Source organism: Carcharhinus amblyrhynchos, chromosome 6 (assembly GCF_965287045.1).
Source record: "Carcharhinus amblyrhynchos chromosome 6, sCarAmb.v2.hapA, whole genome shotgun sequence".
NCBI classification, from domain to species: domain Eukaryota; kingdom Metazoa; phylum Chordata; class Chondrichthyes; order Carcharhiniformes; family Carcharhinidae; genus Carcharhinus; species Carcharhinus amblyrhynchos.
In genome coordinates this window covers 68,099,982-68,115,501 of record NC_137329.1, presented here as the reverse complement: position 1 = coordinate 68,115,501, position 15,520 = coordinate 68,099,982, and the positions used below count along the sequence as shown (strand labels likewise).

Sequence of the window (15,520 nt, the reverse complement as noted above, 5' to 3'; positions counted from 1 at the left end):
AGAAAGAGGCCATTCGGCCCATTGATTCTGCATTGGCACCTACCAGGCCTTATTCCCATATCCCCACATTTTTACCATGTCAATCTCAACCTATGTATCTTGGGACACTAAGGGGCAATTTAGCGTGGCCAATCGACCTAACTTGCACATCTTTGGACTGTGGGGGGGAAATCATGCAGACGTGGAGAGAAAGTGCAAACTTCACACAGTCACCCAAGGCCGATTTGTTAATAAGTGGGAATTGTATTTGTCTAAACAGCATTCCATTAGAATTGAATTCAGTTTGTTAATAGTTAACTTGTTCACCTGTTATTTGATAAATAAATTGTTACCTGTTGACTTCAAAAAGATCGTCAGGGAGTTATTTTGATTTAACCACCAAGTTGCTGAAGATCAGATCGTACCACTTCATACTCACTTTTGCAGGTGTGTGTTAGTTTTTGGAGGAGTGAATCCACCTCCACTTCATAACAATTCCTTTTATTTTCACATAGAGTGGTGGGTGTCTTGAATGCCAAACCACTTGGGTCCCTGGTGCTGTGAGGCAGCAATTCTAACCACTGTGCCACGTACAAGTTACATTCCCCTTAGAAATTCATGTTGATTTTGTCTAATTAAACCACTGCTTTCCAAATGCTGAGTTATGAAATCCTTGATAATGGAGCAACTTTCCCAGTACCGACATTAGGCTCACTGGCATATAGTACCATGTTTTCTCTCTACCTCCATTTTTGAATAGTGGGCTAACATTACTATCTCCAGCTACCTGTAGGAACCAGTCCAGAGTCCAAAGAATTTTGGAAAGTAACCATCAGTAGAACATAGAACGATATAGCACAGGAACAGGCCTTTCGGCTTGTTGTGCCGAATATGATGCCAAATTACACTAATCCCTTCCACCTGCTCTTGGCCCATATCTCTCTATTCCTTGCATATTCATATACTTATCTGAAACCCTGTTAAACACCCCTATTGTATCTGCCTCTATCACCATCTCTGGCAGCACGTTTCAGACACCTACACTCTGTGTAAAAAAAAAAGGATCTGTTATGAAGTGGAGATGGATCCTCCCTCCAAGAACTAACACACACCTGTAAAAGTGAGTGTGAAGTGGTATGATTTGCTCTTCAGCAACTTTCAGTGGTTTAATCAAAATAACTACTTGACATTCTCTTTAAAAGTCGACAAGTAACAATGTATTTATCTAACAGTGAACAAGTTAACTATTAACAAACTGAATAAAACACAATTCTAATGGAATGCTGTTTAGATAAATGCAATTCCCACTTATTAACAAAAAATGTAATTTTAATTGCTATCTCAATTACAACCGAGTTTTATGTCTTCTGGAATATTCTGGGCCTTCTCTGTTCATTTTTTCTTTGCTTTCGAGATGAGGCTTTTGAGTTAAAAGTTATGAGCTGTGGCAGATAGCAGTTACTCTCCTCCTCTGTCGCACTGTCATCTTCCTTTTATACCTGTGATGACATATCAATATCCCCCAGATTAGGATTGGTCCTAGGTTGCCAAAACCATCAGATTTAAATTTAATAGGTTATTGGTATCTAAGTGCCTAATTCACATAGAAATATAGAAAAACTACAGCACAATACAGGCTCTTCGGTCCACAGATTTGTGCTGAACATGTCCCTACCTTAGATATTATTAGACTTACCTATAACCCTCTATCTTATTAAGTTCCATGTACTTATCTAAAAGTCTCTTAAAAGACCCTATCGAATTCGCCTCCACCACCGTTGCTGGCAGCCCATTCCATGCACCCACCACTCTTTGAATGAAAAACTTACCCCTGACATCTCCTCTGTACCTACTCCCCAGCATCTTAAACCTGTGTTCTCTCGTGGCAACCATTTCGGCCCTGGGAAAAAGCCTCTGACTATCCACTCGATCAGTACCTCTCAACATCTTATGCACCTCTATCAGGTCATTCCCCATCCTTCGTCTCTCCAAGGAGAAAAGACCGAGCTCCCTCAACCTATCCTCCTATGGCATACTCCCCAGTCCAGGCAACATCCTTGTAAATCTCCTCTGTGCCCTTTCTGTGGCTTCTACATCCTTCCTGTAATGAGGCCACCAGAACTGAGCGAAGTGTAGTCTGACGAGGGTCCTATATAATTGCAACATTATCTCTTGATTCCTAAACTCAATTCCTCGATTGATGAAGACCACTACACCATATGCCACCTTAATCACAGCTTCAACCTGCGCAGCTGCTTTGAGCGTCCTATGAACTCGGACCCCAGATCCTTCTGATCTTCCACACTGCCAAGAGTTCTGCCATCCTATTTGACCTGCCAAAGTGAACCACTTCACACTTACCTGGGTTGAACTCATCGGCCACTTCTCCGCCCAGTCTTGCATCCTATCAGTGTCTCACTGCAACTTCTGACATCCCTCCACACTATCCACAACACCTCCAACCTTTGTGTTGGCAAACTTACTAACCCATCTGTTCACTTCCTCATCCAGGTCATTTATAAAAATCACAAAGAGTAAGGGTCCTAGAACAGATCCCTCGGGCACTCCATTGGTGACTGACCTCCATGCAGAATATGACCCATCTGTAACCACTCTTTGCCTTCTGTGGGCAAGCCAGTTCTGGATCCACAAAGCAATGTCCCCTTGGATCCCATGCCCCCTCACTTTCTCAAGCCTTGCATGGGGCACCTTATCAAATGCCTTGCTGAAGTCCATATATACTACATCTACTGCTCTTCCTTCATCAATGTGTTTAGTCACAGCTTCAAAAAATTCAATCAGGCTCGTAAGGCATGATCTGTCTTTGACAAAGCCATGCTGACAATTCTTAATCATATTATACCTCTCCAAATGTTCATAAATCCTGCCTCTCAGGGTCTTCTCCATTAACTTACCAACCACTGAGGTTAGACTCATTGGTCTGTAATTTCCAGGGCTATCACTACTCTTTTTCTTAAACAAAGGAACAACATCTGCAATCCTCCAGAACCTCTCCCGTCTCCATTGATGATGCAAAGATCATTGCCAGAGGATCAGCAATCTCCTGTCTCGCCTCCCACAGTAGCCTGGGGTATGTCCCATCCGGTCCCGGCGACTTATCTATCATGATGCTTTTCAAAAGCTCCAACACGTCCTCTTTCTTGATATCTACATGTCAGACTTTTTCCTAACCTCCACCCACAGAGACTCCGTAGACAATCCCTCCATGGCGTCCATCTTTTCTACAGCTGTGGCACTACCTCTGATCAACAGTGCCACTCCCCATCTCTTTTTCCTCCCTCCCTGTCCCTTCTGAAACATCTGAAACCTGGCACTTGAAGTAACCAGTCCTGTCCTTGAGTCATCCAGGTCTCTGTAATGGCCACCACATCACATTTCCAAGTAGTGATCCACGCTTTAAGCTCATCCACTTTGTTCACAACACTCTGTGCGTTAAAGTAGACACATCTCAAACCTTCGGTCTGAGCACTCCCCTTCTCCATCACCTGCCTGTCCTCCCTCTCTCACTGTCGACAAGCTTTCTCTATTTGTGAGCTAACCTCCTTTTCTCACAGTCACTTCAATTTGATTCCCAACCCTAACCTTTCTAGTTTAAACTCTCCCCAGTAGCCTTAGCAAACCTCCCCGCTAGGATATTGGTCCCCCTGGGATTTAAGTGCAACCCGTCCTTTTTGTACAGGTCACACTTTCCCCAAAAGAGGCCCCAATGATCCAGAAACCTGAATCCCTGAATTCACATAGATTGAATTCAAATAATTCAAATGCCTGGAAGCCTGTTGCCTTGGTAACCCTGTTGCTTGACCTTCTGATACAAATGTTTCATTTTGGGGCACTCTATCTGCACTTGTGTTTTTAAGCACAGAAAAAGCACCACCTTTTTAAAAGGACCATACAGTGCTTTTTCCCAGCATTTTACAATTTTTAAAACACCAATCTATATTTACTCAACCTTGCAACAATATATATCATAAACAGCAGTGGTCCCAGTGCAGATTCCTGCAGAACATCACTGGTCAGAAAAACACTCTTCCACCATTACACCCTGGATTTACTATTTCCAGGGCCACTTCCTTGAGGACTCTGGTTTGAAGTTTCTCAGGCTGTGGAGATTTATCCATCTTCAATCCATCAGTTTCTCCAAAACCATTTTTCTGCTAACATGGATTGATTTCCTTCAGCTGCTCACTAAAACTTGTTTCTCTCAGAACTTGTAGTACATTATTCATGTCTTCCTTGGTGAAGACAGAAGCAAAGTATGCATTTAGTTCCCCAGCATTTCATTGTTCCTCATTAGAAATTCTCTGTTCCTGAGTGTAAGGGGTCTACATTCGTTTTTGTCAATCTTCTTCTTTATACATAGTTATGGAAACTGTTACTGTCAGTTTTTATGTTCCCCGGGAGCTTACTTTCATACTCGATTTTCTCCCTTTTTAATCGATTCTATGTGGTCCTTCTTTTCTGAATTTTAAACTGCTCCAAATCCTCAGGCCTATTCCTTTCTCTTGCCAATTTGTCTGTTGCTTCTATCTCTAATTTCCCTTGTAAACCATGGTTTGGCCACAGTTCCCTTCTCAGGAATAAACAATATTTGGAGTTTACCTATTTATTGCTTGAATGCCTGCCATTGCCTGTCCACTGTCCGTCCTTTCAGAAAGGTTTCCCAGTCCATCATTAGTCAATTCATGTCTCATATCATTATAATTACCTTTATAGAGATTCAGGATCCTAGTCTCAGAATCAGCTACATCAATATCCACCTTGACAAAGAATTCTTATCATATTATGGCCACTCATCCCCAGGGGTTCTCTCACAACTAGATTGCCAATTAATCCTTTTGCATTGCACAACACCCAGTCCAAGATGACTTGTTCCCCTGTTGGCTTCTCAATGTATTATTCCAGAAAGTCATCCTGTATGCACTCCAGAAATTCCTCTTCTATTGTACTGTGATTTATTTGACTCCCCCAATCTATATCCAGATTGAAGTCACCCATAATCACAGATGTTCCTTTAACACATGCATGTGTTAAATAGCATCCTGTTTAATGCTATTCCCAACATTATAGCTACAGTTTAATGGTCTGTATGTCACCTCCACAAATGTTTTTGTTCCTTTTTGTGTTTCTTAAATCAGCCCATACAGATTCCATGTTGTCTGCACTAATATCTTTCACAGTATTGTCTCAACATCTTCTTTAATCAACAATGCATTGCCACCATATTTTCCTTTCTGTTTGGCTTTTCTAAACACTGAATCAACCTCAATGTTTAATTCCCATCCTTGGTCACCTTGGAGCCACGTCTCCATAATGCCAACTATATCATACCCCTTTACATCTACCTGCTTAACTAATTCATCCATTTTGTTTCAAATGCTCTGAGCATTCCTTAAGGTGAGCATTTTTAACATTTCTTGTCCCATTTCGACTGCTTTTTGCTCTGTCCTTGTTTGATTCTGGCCCTTGATTTCTCTGCTTATCACTTTCCTTATTCTGCTTGCTGGCTTTTCCTCTTGTTCTTGATTCCTCCATTGTGAATTTTTACATAGGTTCTCATTCCCTTGCTGCATTAGTTTAAAGCTGCCCCTACACAGTGGCTACAAGAGCTGGTAAGGGTAACTCTCTTCGGACTCCCCAAAGCCTTTCCGCTGTCTATAAGGCACAAGTCAGGAGAGTGATGGAATATTGCCGACTTGCCTGAATAGGTGCAGCTCCAACAACACTCAAAAAGCTTGACATCACCCAGGACAAAGCAGCCCGCTTGATTGACACCTCATCTACAAACATCCACTCCACCACCAATGCTCAGTAGCAGCAGTATGTACTATCTACAAGATGCACTGCAGCAATTCACCAATGATCTTTAGACAGCACCTTCCAAACCCATGACCACTTCCCTCTAGAAGGACAAGAGCAGCAGATACATGGGAACACCACCACCTGCAAGTTCCCTTCCAAGCCACTTATCATCATGACTTGGAAATAAAACGCCATTACTTCACAGTCACTGGGTCAAAATCCTGGAATTCCCTCCCTAACAGCATTGTGGGTCAACCAACAGAACATGTACTGCAGCGATTCAAGAAGGCAGCTCACCACCATCTTCTCAAGGGCAACTAGGGATGGGCAATAAATGCTGGCCATCCAGCGACACCCATGTCCCACGAATAAAAAAAACTCTAGCAAATACCATTCCAAGGACATCAGTCCCGATCCTGCCTAGGTGTAACCCATCCAGTTTGTATAGGTCGCACGTCCCCCAGAACCAGTCCCAGTGTCCCAGAAATATGAAACCCTCCCCTCACATGATCTTTTCAGCTACATATTTTACCTATAGATCCTGCTGTTTCTGCTCTCACTAGCACGTGGCACAGGTAGTAATCCTGAGATCACTACTTTTGAGGTCCTACTTTTCAGCTTGCTTTCTATCTGCCTATAATCTGTTGTTAGGACCTCATACTTTTTTTTTACTTATGTCATTTGTACCAATGTGTACCACAAAATTCTGGCTGTTCACCCTCCCCCTTCAGAATATCCTCCAGCTATTCTGAAATGTCCTTGACCATAGCACCAGGGAGGCAACATGCCATCATGGAGCCTCTTTTGCAGCGACAGAAATGCCTTTCTAACCCCTTCCAGTTGAATCCTCTATAACTATTGCGTTCTCATGCTTTTTTACTCCTCCCTGCAGCAGCAGAACAAACCTTATTGCAACAGATTTGGCTGTTGCTGCTTTCTCCTGAGAGGCCATTCCCCTCAACAATATCCAAAATGATATATCTGTTTTGCAGGGGAATTACCACAGAAGATTCTGCAGTGGCTGCCTTGTCCTCTTGCTTTGCCTCGTCGATACCCATTCCTTTCCTACCTGGGGAATCATAGCCTCTGCTATGATCACCCCTCTGTAGAAACATGGGAACTAGGAGCGAGAATAAACAGTTCAGCCCATTGAGCACGCTCTGCCATTCTAAATGGTTTGGCTGATTTCTATCTCACCCTAACTCCACTTCCCTACCTTTTCCCCTGGCCCTTTATCCCGCTTTTGATCAAATATTTATCTATCTCTTTCTTGAATCCATTGATTCTGCATCGGGGCAGTGAGTTCCATAGATTCACAAGTCTCTGTGAAAAGTACTTTCTCCTTATCTCTGTCTAGAACCTCTTCCCTCTTACTCTACAACTATGACCTCTTGTCCTAGGCTGTTCTAGTAGGGGGAACAGTTGGTTAACATTTACTTTATTAATCCCGTTGAGTATTTTATGTACCTCAATCAATCGCCCCTAATTTTTCTGTACTGTAATGAGTACAAGTCCAAGGTACTCAACCACTCCTCATACAACCGTCCCTTCAAACCTGGAATCAATACACCAATGCCTTATACAATTGTAACAACACTTCTCTATTTTTATACTCCAGACTCTTTGCAATAAATGCCAAGATTCCTTTTGCCTTCCTTATAACATTCTGCATCAGCATATCCACTTTGAGACTCATGCACAAGGACACCCAGATCCCTCTGCACAGATGCCTTTTGAATCTATTTCTCATTTAAATAGTAATTTGCATTTTTATTTTTCTGGCCAAAATGGATAACCTCCCGTTTATTCACATTAAACTCTACCAGATTCTAGTCCATTCCCCTAGCCAGTCAATATCCATTTGTAAATTTTTAATCTCATCACATCCTGCTTTCCTACCTATTTTCATGTCATCAGCAAATTTCACTATGTTACACTCTGTCCCTGCTTGTAGGTCATTGATATAGATTGTAAATAGTTGTGGTCTGAGAACTGAACCCTGCGGGAACCGATATACGTGCTACCCACGATGCTCTGCACCTTGCGCATGCTCCACAGTGTCCTCAGCTGCCAGTCCAGCTCCAAAATGCGGTCTACCAGGACCTGCAGGTGGAGACATTTCCTGCACATATGCTGACCCAGGAACTGGAAATGTTCCTGCCTTCCCAGATTTAGTATGAAGAACAGACCATGGCTTAGAGCTCTTCTATCATGACTTCCACCTTTAAATTAAACTTTTGGAAGATGCTCTATCAGATTATATCCAATTCTCGAAGGCCCTTCTTTCCTGCTCATTGTTACAATAGAATATAGCCTTTACAAATGATAAAACAGAATGATGACCACAAACTACAAATGATAACTAAAAGTGAAAGAACTTTTAAATACCTACCCGACCATACCCACTTCTTATCCATCAGCTCTTTTCCTTGTGTCCTCTATTACTTCAGGGCAAGACCACTCCTAGGATTTAAAAGTTAGAAAGCACCTCTTTTCCCTCTGCACCAGATTTCCACTTAGTTCCAAATTCCTGATAGCCCCACATTCAGTCTGGCTACATCTCACTCTGGATGTGCTTTCTCCCAAAGTTCTGTTGATAGAATTGTCCTATCTGAGAACTCCTGAGATTTAGGAACTAATCAAAAATTATTTACCTCCCTTTTTCTGGTGATCTCTTGTAGATCATTTCAGTAGACCTCTGTCTGAATTATGAATACTTCCACAGGATACTGGTTAATGCTTTTCAAATTAAAACAGTGTCAAAAATTGAGCTAATAAGACTTGACCTGCAGATGTCTCATTGCCATCTCTCCATTTCTAACATTTGGAATTCAGTGGAAGAGAGGGACATTTTTGTTTGGTACCTGATCTCCTGAGATGGTTACTCAATTGGACTTCAGAATGTGAAGTTATATGTGTTGCCAGCTGCACTTAGTAAATGTGACAATCCTTTTGGAAGCAGGCTGTACGGCCTGCTCCTCCCATTTTCTATGTTTATAGCTACTGTGTTAGCAGAGGACTGTCGTTTGCTGGAATGTAGTATTGATTCTTCAGTTTCATTGACTTTAGCTTCCCATTGGCCGTCAGTGTGTCAGCCATTACCGACGCCTGCATCGATATTGTGTGTTCTCACACGAAGAGCTGATCTGCAAGATGGCAGCTGATCCGGAGAGTTTGGATGTTGAATTGGCTGCTGCTGTCTACAAGGAGATGGTGACCATGATTGAGGAGGAGACACAGCTGAGAAAGGCAGCCAATCAAATGGTATGTAAGGATATGTAGAATGAAAGAATAATGCAACATATTTTGAGTCTGGTAGTATGATGGTTATGTTCCTATACTAGTAATCCGGTACCCTGGTCTAGTAGTCCAGAGACATGAGTTAAATTCATAGCTGGGAAATTTAAATACAATTAGTGAAAAGAAGTACTGAAAATGATGATAATAATGGTGGCCATGAAACTATTGGATTCTGTAGCAAACTGTCTGATTCACTCGTATTTTAGGGAAGAAAATCTGCCACCAGTAGTCCAGCAAAATGAGTGAATCTTAACAACCCTACGAAACGGCCTAGCAAGCCACTTAATAATATCAAACTACCACTGAAAAATTAAGAATAAAGAAACAGATGACCTCCTCAGATATGGACCTAGAACCTGACAAGGGTGTGCTCAGCTCAGTCAACACTGCAATATGCTCCTTGCTGCCATTCTGGAACTTGTGCAGAAATTGAGGGCTGCCCCAAAAACTAGTCATGCAAAAACCTGACATAATCATAATAATACTCATCAAATTATACCTTCCAGACAATGTGTCAGATGTATCCGTTCCCAGCCCTGGATATATTCTGTTTCCTGGAACCCACCAAAAGTTGCAATTCATTGGTGCACAATGGAGACGGATTAGAAGGAGTCCTTAACTTTGACTTCAGACCCCACAAAGTCTCATGGCATCAGGTCAAACATGAGGAAGGAAACATTGTTACCAGCTGCTGCATTCCATCAGCTGGTGGTTTGGTGTTTTTCTATATTGAATGATGCTTTCCTCATTGCTCCTTCTAAGTAAGGGCACAGAATGTACGCTGGGTGAGGGATCACTAAGACTTAATCAGTAGCACAACAGCTGACTGAACATCCAAGCTCTGAGGGGCATAGCTGCCGGACTGGGCATGCAACATCTGATGAGGGAACCAACATGAGAAAAAGTCCTATTTGACCTTGTCACGATCTATCTCAGATGTGACAGGAATAACCGCTGTATAATCCTTGTGGATACCAAATACCATCTTCAGAATGAGGCTACCCTCCTTCATTCTATGTAGCACTCCCATTGTGCTAAAAGGGACCAATTCAAATCAGACCACTTCTGATTTTGCATGGTTGAAGACAATTGATGAAAGCACCCTTTTGTCTATTTTTGGATCAAGGCTGTAATGGTCTGGAATCTGCATCAACGGACACAAGTTGTGTATCAGTCAACGTGTTGTTGAGAACAGAGGGTACTGGAAAAACTCAGTGGGCCTGCCAGCGTCTATGGGGAGAGAAACAGAGTTTACATTTTCAATCATTGACTCTTCATCAAGTCTGAAGGGAGGGAGAGAGAATGTAGAAATTGCAACAAGAAATAACAATTTTAAGAAGAAATGACCTGGTGTGAGAGCAGGAGGGGGTGCCTTGACTTGAGGTAAAATATAAATGTAATATTTGATTTAAAAAAAGTAGTGGGGGTTGGGGGGGGGGGAGACAATTAAATGGAGGATCAAGGTCAAGATATAAAGTTGCCAAGCTCAAACTTGAATCCCACGGGCTGCAGCTTGCCCAGCTGGAAGATGAGATGCTGCTCCTCCAGGTTTGCCCAGCTTCATAGAAGCACAGCAGCAGACCGTGGATAGATATGTGGGGATGAGAGCAAGGTGCTGAGTTAAAATGGCAAGCGATAGAACGTTGGAATCATGCTTGTAGACTAAGAGAAAGTGTCTGCAAAGCAGTTCCCAATCTGTGTTTAGTCCCCCATCTGTGTTTAGTCCCCCATGTAGAGGCAGCTGCATTGGGAGCAGCAAATGCAATATACCAAATTGAAGAAAGAGCAAATAAAATGCTGCTTAACCTGAAAAGTGTTTGGGGCAGTGAGGAGGGAGGAAACAAAGGGGTAGATGTTGCACTCTGTGATTGCAAGGATAGTGGATTGGGTGTTGGGAGTGATGGAGCAATGGACCAGCGTGTCATGGAAGGAGTGGTCCCTGCAGAATGTGCTTGATAGCATGGTTCACCTTCCATTATTTTAATGTTTATTGAGGGTAAACTGATGTGGTAATAACTGGCCAGGCTGGATTTTTCCTGCTTTTCATTGGCAGGACATACTTGGGTGATTTTGCACATTGTTGGGTAGACGCCAATGGTGTAGCTGTACTGCAGCAAATTGGGTACAGATTCGTCTAGTTCTGGAGTTCCTCAGTACAGCAGCCATATGTTGTTGGGGCCCACTGGCCTTGCCGTATCCAGTGGTATCAACCAGTTGGGCGGCACGGTAGCACAGTGGTTAGCACTGCTGCTTCACAGCTCCAGGGACCTGGGTTCAATTCCTGGCTTGGGTCACTGTGTGAAGTTTGCACATTCTTGTCATGTCTGCATGGATTTCCTCCAGGTGCTCTGGTTTCCTCCCACAGTCTAAAGGCATGTGGGTTAGGTTGGTTGGCCAAACTAAAATTGCCCATAGTGTCCTGAGATGCGTAGATTAGAGGGATTAGTGGGTAAATATGAAGGGATATGGGGGTAGGGTCTGGGTGGGATTGTGGTCAATGGGCCGAATGGCCTCTTCCTGTACTGTAGGGTTTCTATGATTCTATAGTTCTTGGCTTGAAATGAAATGGCTGAAGTCTGTCATATGTCTCCTAGCCACAGATTCATACCTCTTAGCAACTGTTTGTGGTTAAACCAGATTGTTCACAGCCTTAATGTCATATTTGGCCCTGAGGTGAACTTCCACATATAAGCATCATCACTAAGAGAACATATTTCCACCTGTAAATCACTGTTGGACTTCGCCCTACCTGAGCTCCTCTGCTGAAACTTTCATCCATACCTTTGTTACTTTGGATTTGACTATTCTAATGCATTCCTGGCTCGCCTCCCACATTGTACTCTCCATTAATTTGAGGTTATCCAAAACTCTGGTCTTGTCCTTACTTGCACCTTGAGAGTTGAAGTGACATGAAACTGTCCTCTGGTTGGAAAACTGGCGAGTGCCCAATGTTACTCTTCTAGAAAAAGGCCCAATGCTATTTTAGTGCAATCAAGCCCACCCACTCCAGACTTTATTGGATGAGAATGAGAAGGTAATGGGATTGCCACCTGCCCCAGCCTCAAGGCTTACTGCAGAAAGGGGCATTGAATTCCACCTGAAGTTTCCAACCACCCTGAGATTGCCTTGATCAATGTCTTGATTTTGAAATTTTTTTTTCCAATCTTTGTGATCCTGCACCTTCCTGTTTCTACAGCCTCTTCCAGTCCCAAAATCTTCCAAAGTATCTGCACTCCTTTAATTCTGGCTTTCAAAAATAATTAGATTCAACACCTTCATCAAGAAGGTCATGATGAAACTTGATGGAGCCATTTAAAATCATGAAGGCTTATCTGGAGTAAATAGAGGAAAGCTCTGCATTGGCTGGAGAGCTGAGAACTAGTAGAACATAGAATATTACAGCACAGTACAGGCCCTTCAGCCCTCGATGTTGCGCCGACCAGTGGAACCAATCTAATGACCCTCTAACGTAAACTATTCCAAGGTTATCCATATGCCTATCCACTGACCATTTGAATGCCCTTAAAGTTGGCGAGTCCACAACTGCTGCAGGCAGGGCATTCCATGGCCTTACTACCCTCTGAGTAAAGAACCTACCTCTGACATCCGTCCTATAATTACCACCCCTTAATTTAAAGCTATGTCCCCTCGTGTTAGCCGACACCATCCGAGGTAAAATGCTCTCACTATCCACCCTATCTAACCCTCTGATCATCTTATATGCCGCAATTAGGTCACCTCTTAACCTTCTTCTTTCTAACGAAAACAACCTCAAGTCCCTCAGCCTTTCCTCATAAGACCTTCCCACCATACCAGGTAACATCCTGGTAAACCTCCCCTGCACCCTTTCCAATGCCTCCACATCCTTCTTATAATGCGGCGACCAGAACTGTACGCAATACTCCAAGTGCTGCCGCACCAGAGTTTTGTACAGTTGCAACATGACCTCACAGCTCCGAAATTCAATCCCTCTACCAATAAAAGCTAAAACACCGTACGCCTTCTTAACAACCTTATCAACCTGGGTGCCAACTTTCGGGGATCTATGCACATGTACCCCGAGATCTCTGCTCGCCGACACTACCAAGAGCCCTTCCATTAGCTCTATACTCTGTACTCCTGTTACTCTTTCCAAAGTGAATCATCTCACACTTTTCCGCATTAAATTCCATTTGCCACCTCTCAGCCCAGCTCTGCAGCTTATCTATGTCCCTCTGCAAACTGTAACATCTACCCTCACTGTCTACAACTCCTCCGACTTTGGTGTTGTCAGCAAATTTACTAACCCATCCTTCTACACCCTCATCTAGGTCATTTATAAAAATGACAAACAGCGGTGGCCCCAAAACAGATCCTTGAGGTACACCACTAGTAACTGAACTCCAGGTTGAATATTTCCCATCAACCACCACCCTCTGTCTTCTATCCAGTGCCTGAGCTAGCCAATGCCTGATCCAAACTGCTAAATCACCCTCAATCCCATGCATCTGCATTTTCTGCAGTAGCCTACCATGGGGAATCTTATCAAATGCTTTGCTAAAATCCATATACACTGCGTCAACTGCCTTACCCTTATCCACCTCTTTGGTCACCTTTTCAAAAAACTCTTAAGGTTTGAGAGGCACGACCTACCCTTCACAAAATCACGTTGACTATCCCTAATCAATTTATTTCTCTCTAGATGATTATAAATCTTATCCCTTATAATTCTTTCCAAAACTTTGCCCACAACAGAAGTAAGGCTCACCAGTCTGTAATTCCCAGGATGGTCTCTATCCCCTTGTTCAAGAAGGGGAGTAACATTTGCTATCCTCCAGTCTTCCGGCACTATACCTTTAGCCAATGACGACATGAAGATCAAAGCCAAAGGCTCTGTAATGTCCTCCCTAGCCTCCCAGAGAATCCTAGGGTAAATCCCGTCCGGCCCAGGGACTTATCTATTTTCATACTCTCAAGAATTGCTAACAATTCTAACAATGTGGACACAGATTTAAGGTGATTGCTAGAAGAACTTTTGAAAAATTTTTTTAATGCAATGGCAGTTTAGGATTTGGAACTCAAAGCTTGTAAGGATGATGGATAGTAGCCTTCAAAAATGGAATTGGAGAAATACTTGAGTGATATGGGAAAATGAGATACATTCTTTCTCTGAGAAAAGAGAAAAGATTTGATGACCTTTTGAGTAACTCAAACTGGATATCCAATGCTAGTGTGGGCCATCAGTAGCAACGTTCAGTAGTATTCAACCATAATTTATAACTTTGTTCTACTATTGCTGTCAAGCCAGAGAGTCAACCCTGGTTCATTGATGACTAAAATGACGTGCCAGTTTGGTAAGGCCACAACACAGGGCTGTACACATGCTGGACAGTAGAAGCTATGGTGCAATTAAGCAATCACATAACGGATGGATCAGGTCAGAGCTCTGCTGTCTTGCTACACCCAGTCGTGGGAGGTGGTGAGAACGATTGAAAGAACTTGGAGAAAGAGGAAGCTCCACAGAAATCCCTATCCTCAACAATGTGGAGTCAGTATGTGGGTGTAAGAGATGCTGAAGCATTTGCAACCATCTACAACCAGAAGTGCTGAGTGGATTCTCCACCTTGGCCTCCTTCTCTGCTCCCCAGCCAGTAAGTATTCAGCCAATTCAATTCATTCCATGTATTGAAATGGCTGAAAGCAAAGGCAGTGTCTACGAGCAACATTCCAATTGTAGTACTGAAGACTTGTGCTCTAGAAATTGCTAGCCAAACTCCCCCAGCTCAACTATAATGCTGACAGTGTGGAAAATTGTCCAGCTAAGTCTGTCCATAAAAAGTGGGACAAATCCACTCTGTACCATCACTACTACACTGATCTACTTCCGTTCATCTGCAGAGTGATGGAAAGTGTCGGAAAACTATACCATCAAGCGTTGGTCGGTATGCCAATATGTACCCTCCCCTCTGCAGAGTTCTCTGACAATGGAATCTCCGCAAGGACTGACTATTGCTACTTCTGGCAGCATCCAGTGCAGAGTACCGAATTAAAGTGATATACACCGTGAACACTTATCCTTTTTACTCTTGTGGTTGGCCACTCACATTCTATGCTGAACATAATGCGCACAAAAGACAAGCCTACTCTGACTGCTTTTTGACATCTGGAGATCAAGTTTTGAGAGTCCATGCTTTTTTTTTGTGGGAACAGGTTTGTGTGATGTAGGGCGTCCTGGCATCATCATGATGAATGACCTAGCGCTAACTTTTAAGGTTATGCCACTATATTCTGGATTCTCCCATCAAAGGAAATAGTTTATCTACCGTATCAAATGGCCATTGTTCAACAAAGAATAGTACAGCACAGGATTTGGCCCACTCCAAGCCTGTGCTGATCATATTTGCCTGTCGAAACCAACCGCATATATCTCTCTATCCCCATT

General features: G+C 43.0%; 1 protein-coding gene across 1 annotated transcript in view; it reads left to right on the top strand.

Annotated features, from left to right (window-relative positions):
• Nucleotides 1–15,520, top strand: part of kdm5a (lysine demethylase 5A) — a 278,206-nt gene that overhangs the window by 118,905 nt on the left and 143,781 nt on the right. Inside the window, exon 14 of the mRNA XM_080190586.1 lies at nt 8,869–9,063. Within this exon, the coding sequence (XP_080046712.1) occupies nt 8,869–9,063 (195 nt within the window). The remainder of the gene's footprint in view (nt 1–8,868; nt 9,064–15,520) is intronic.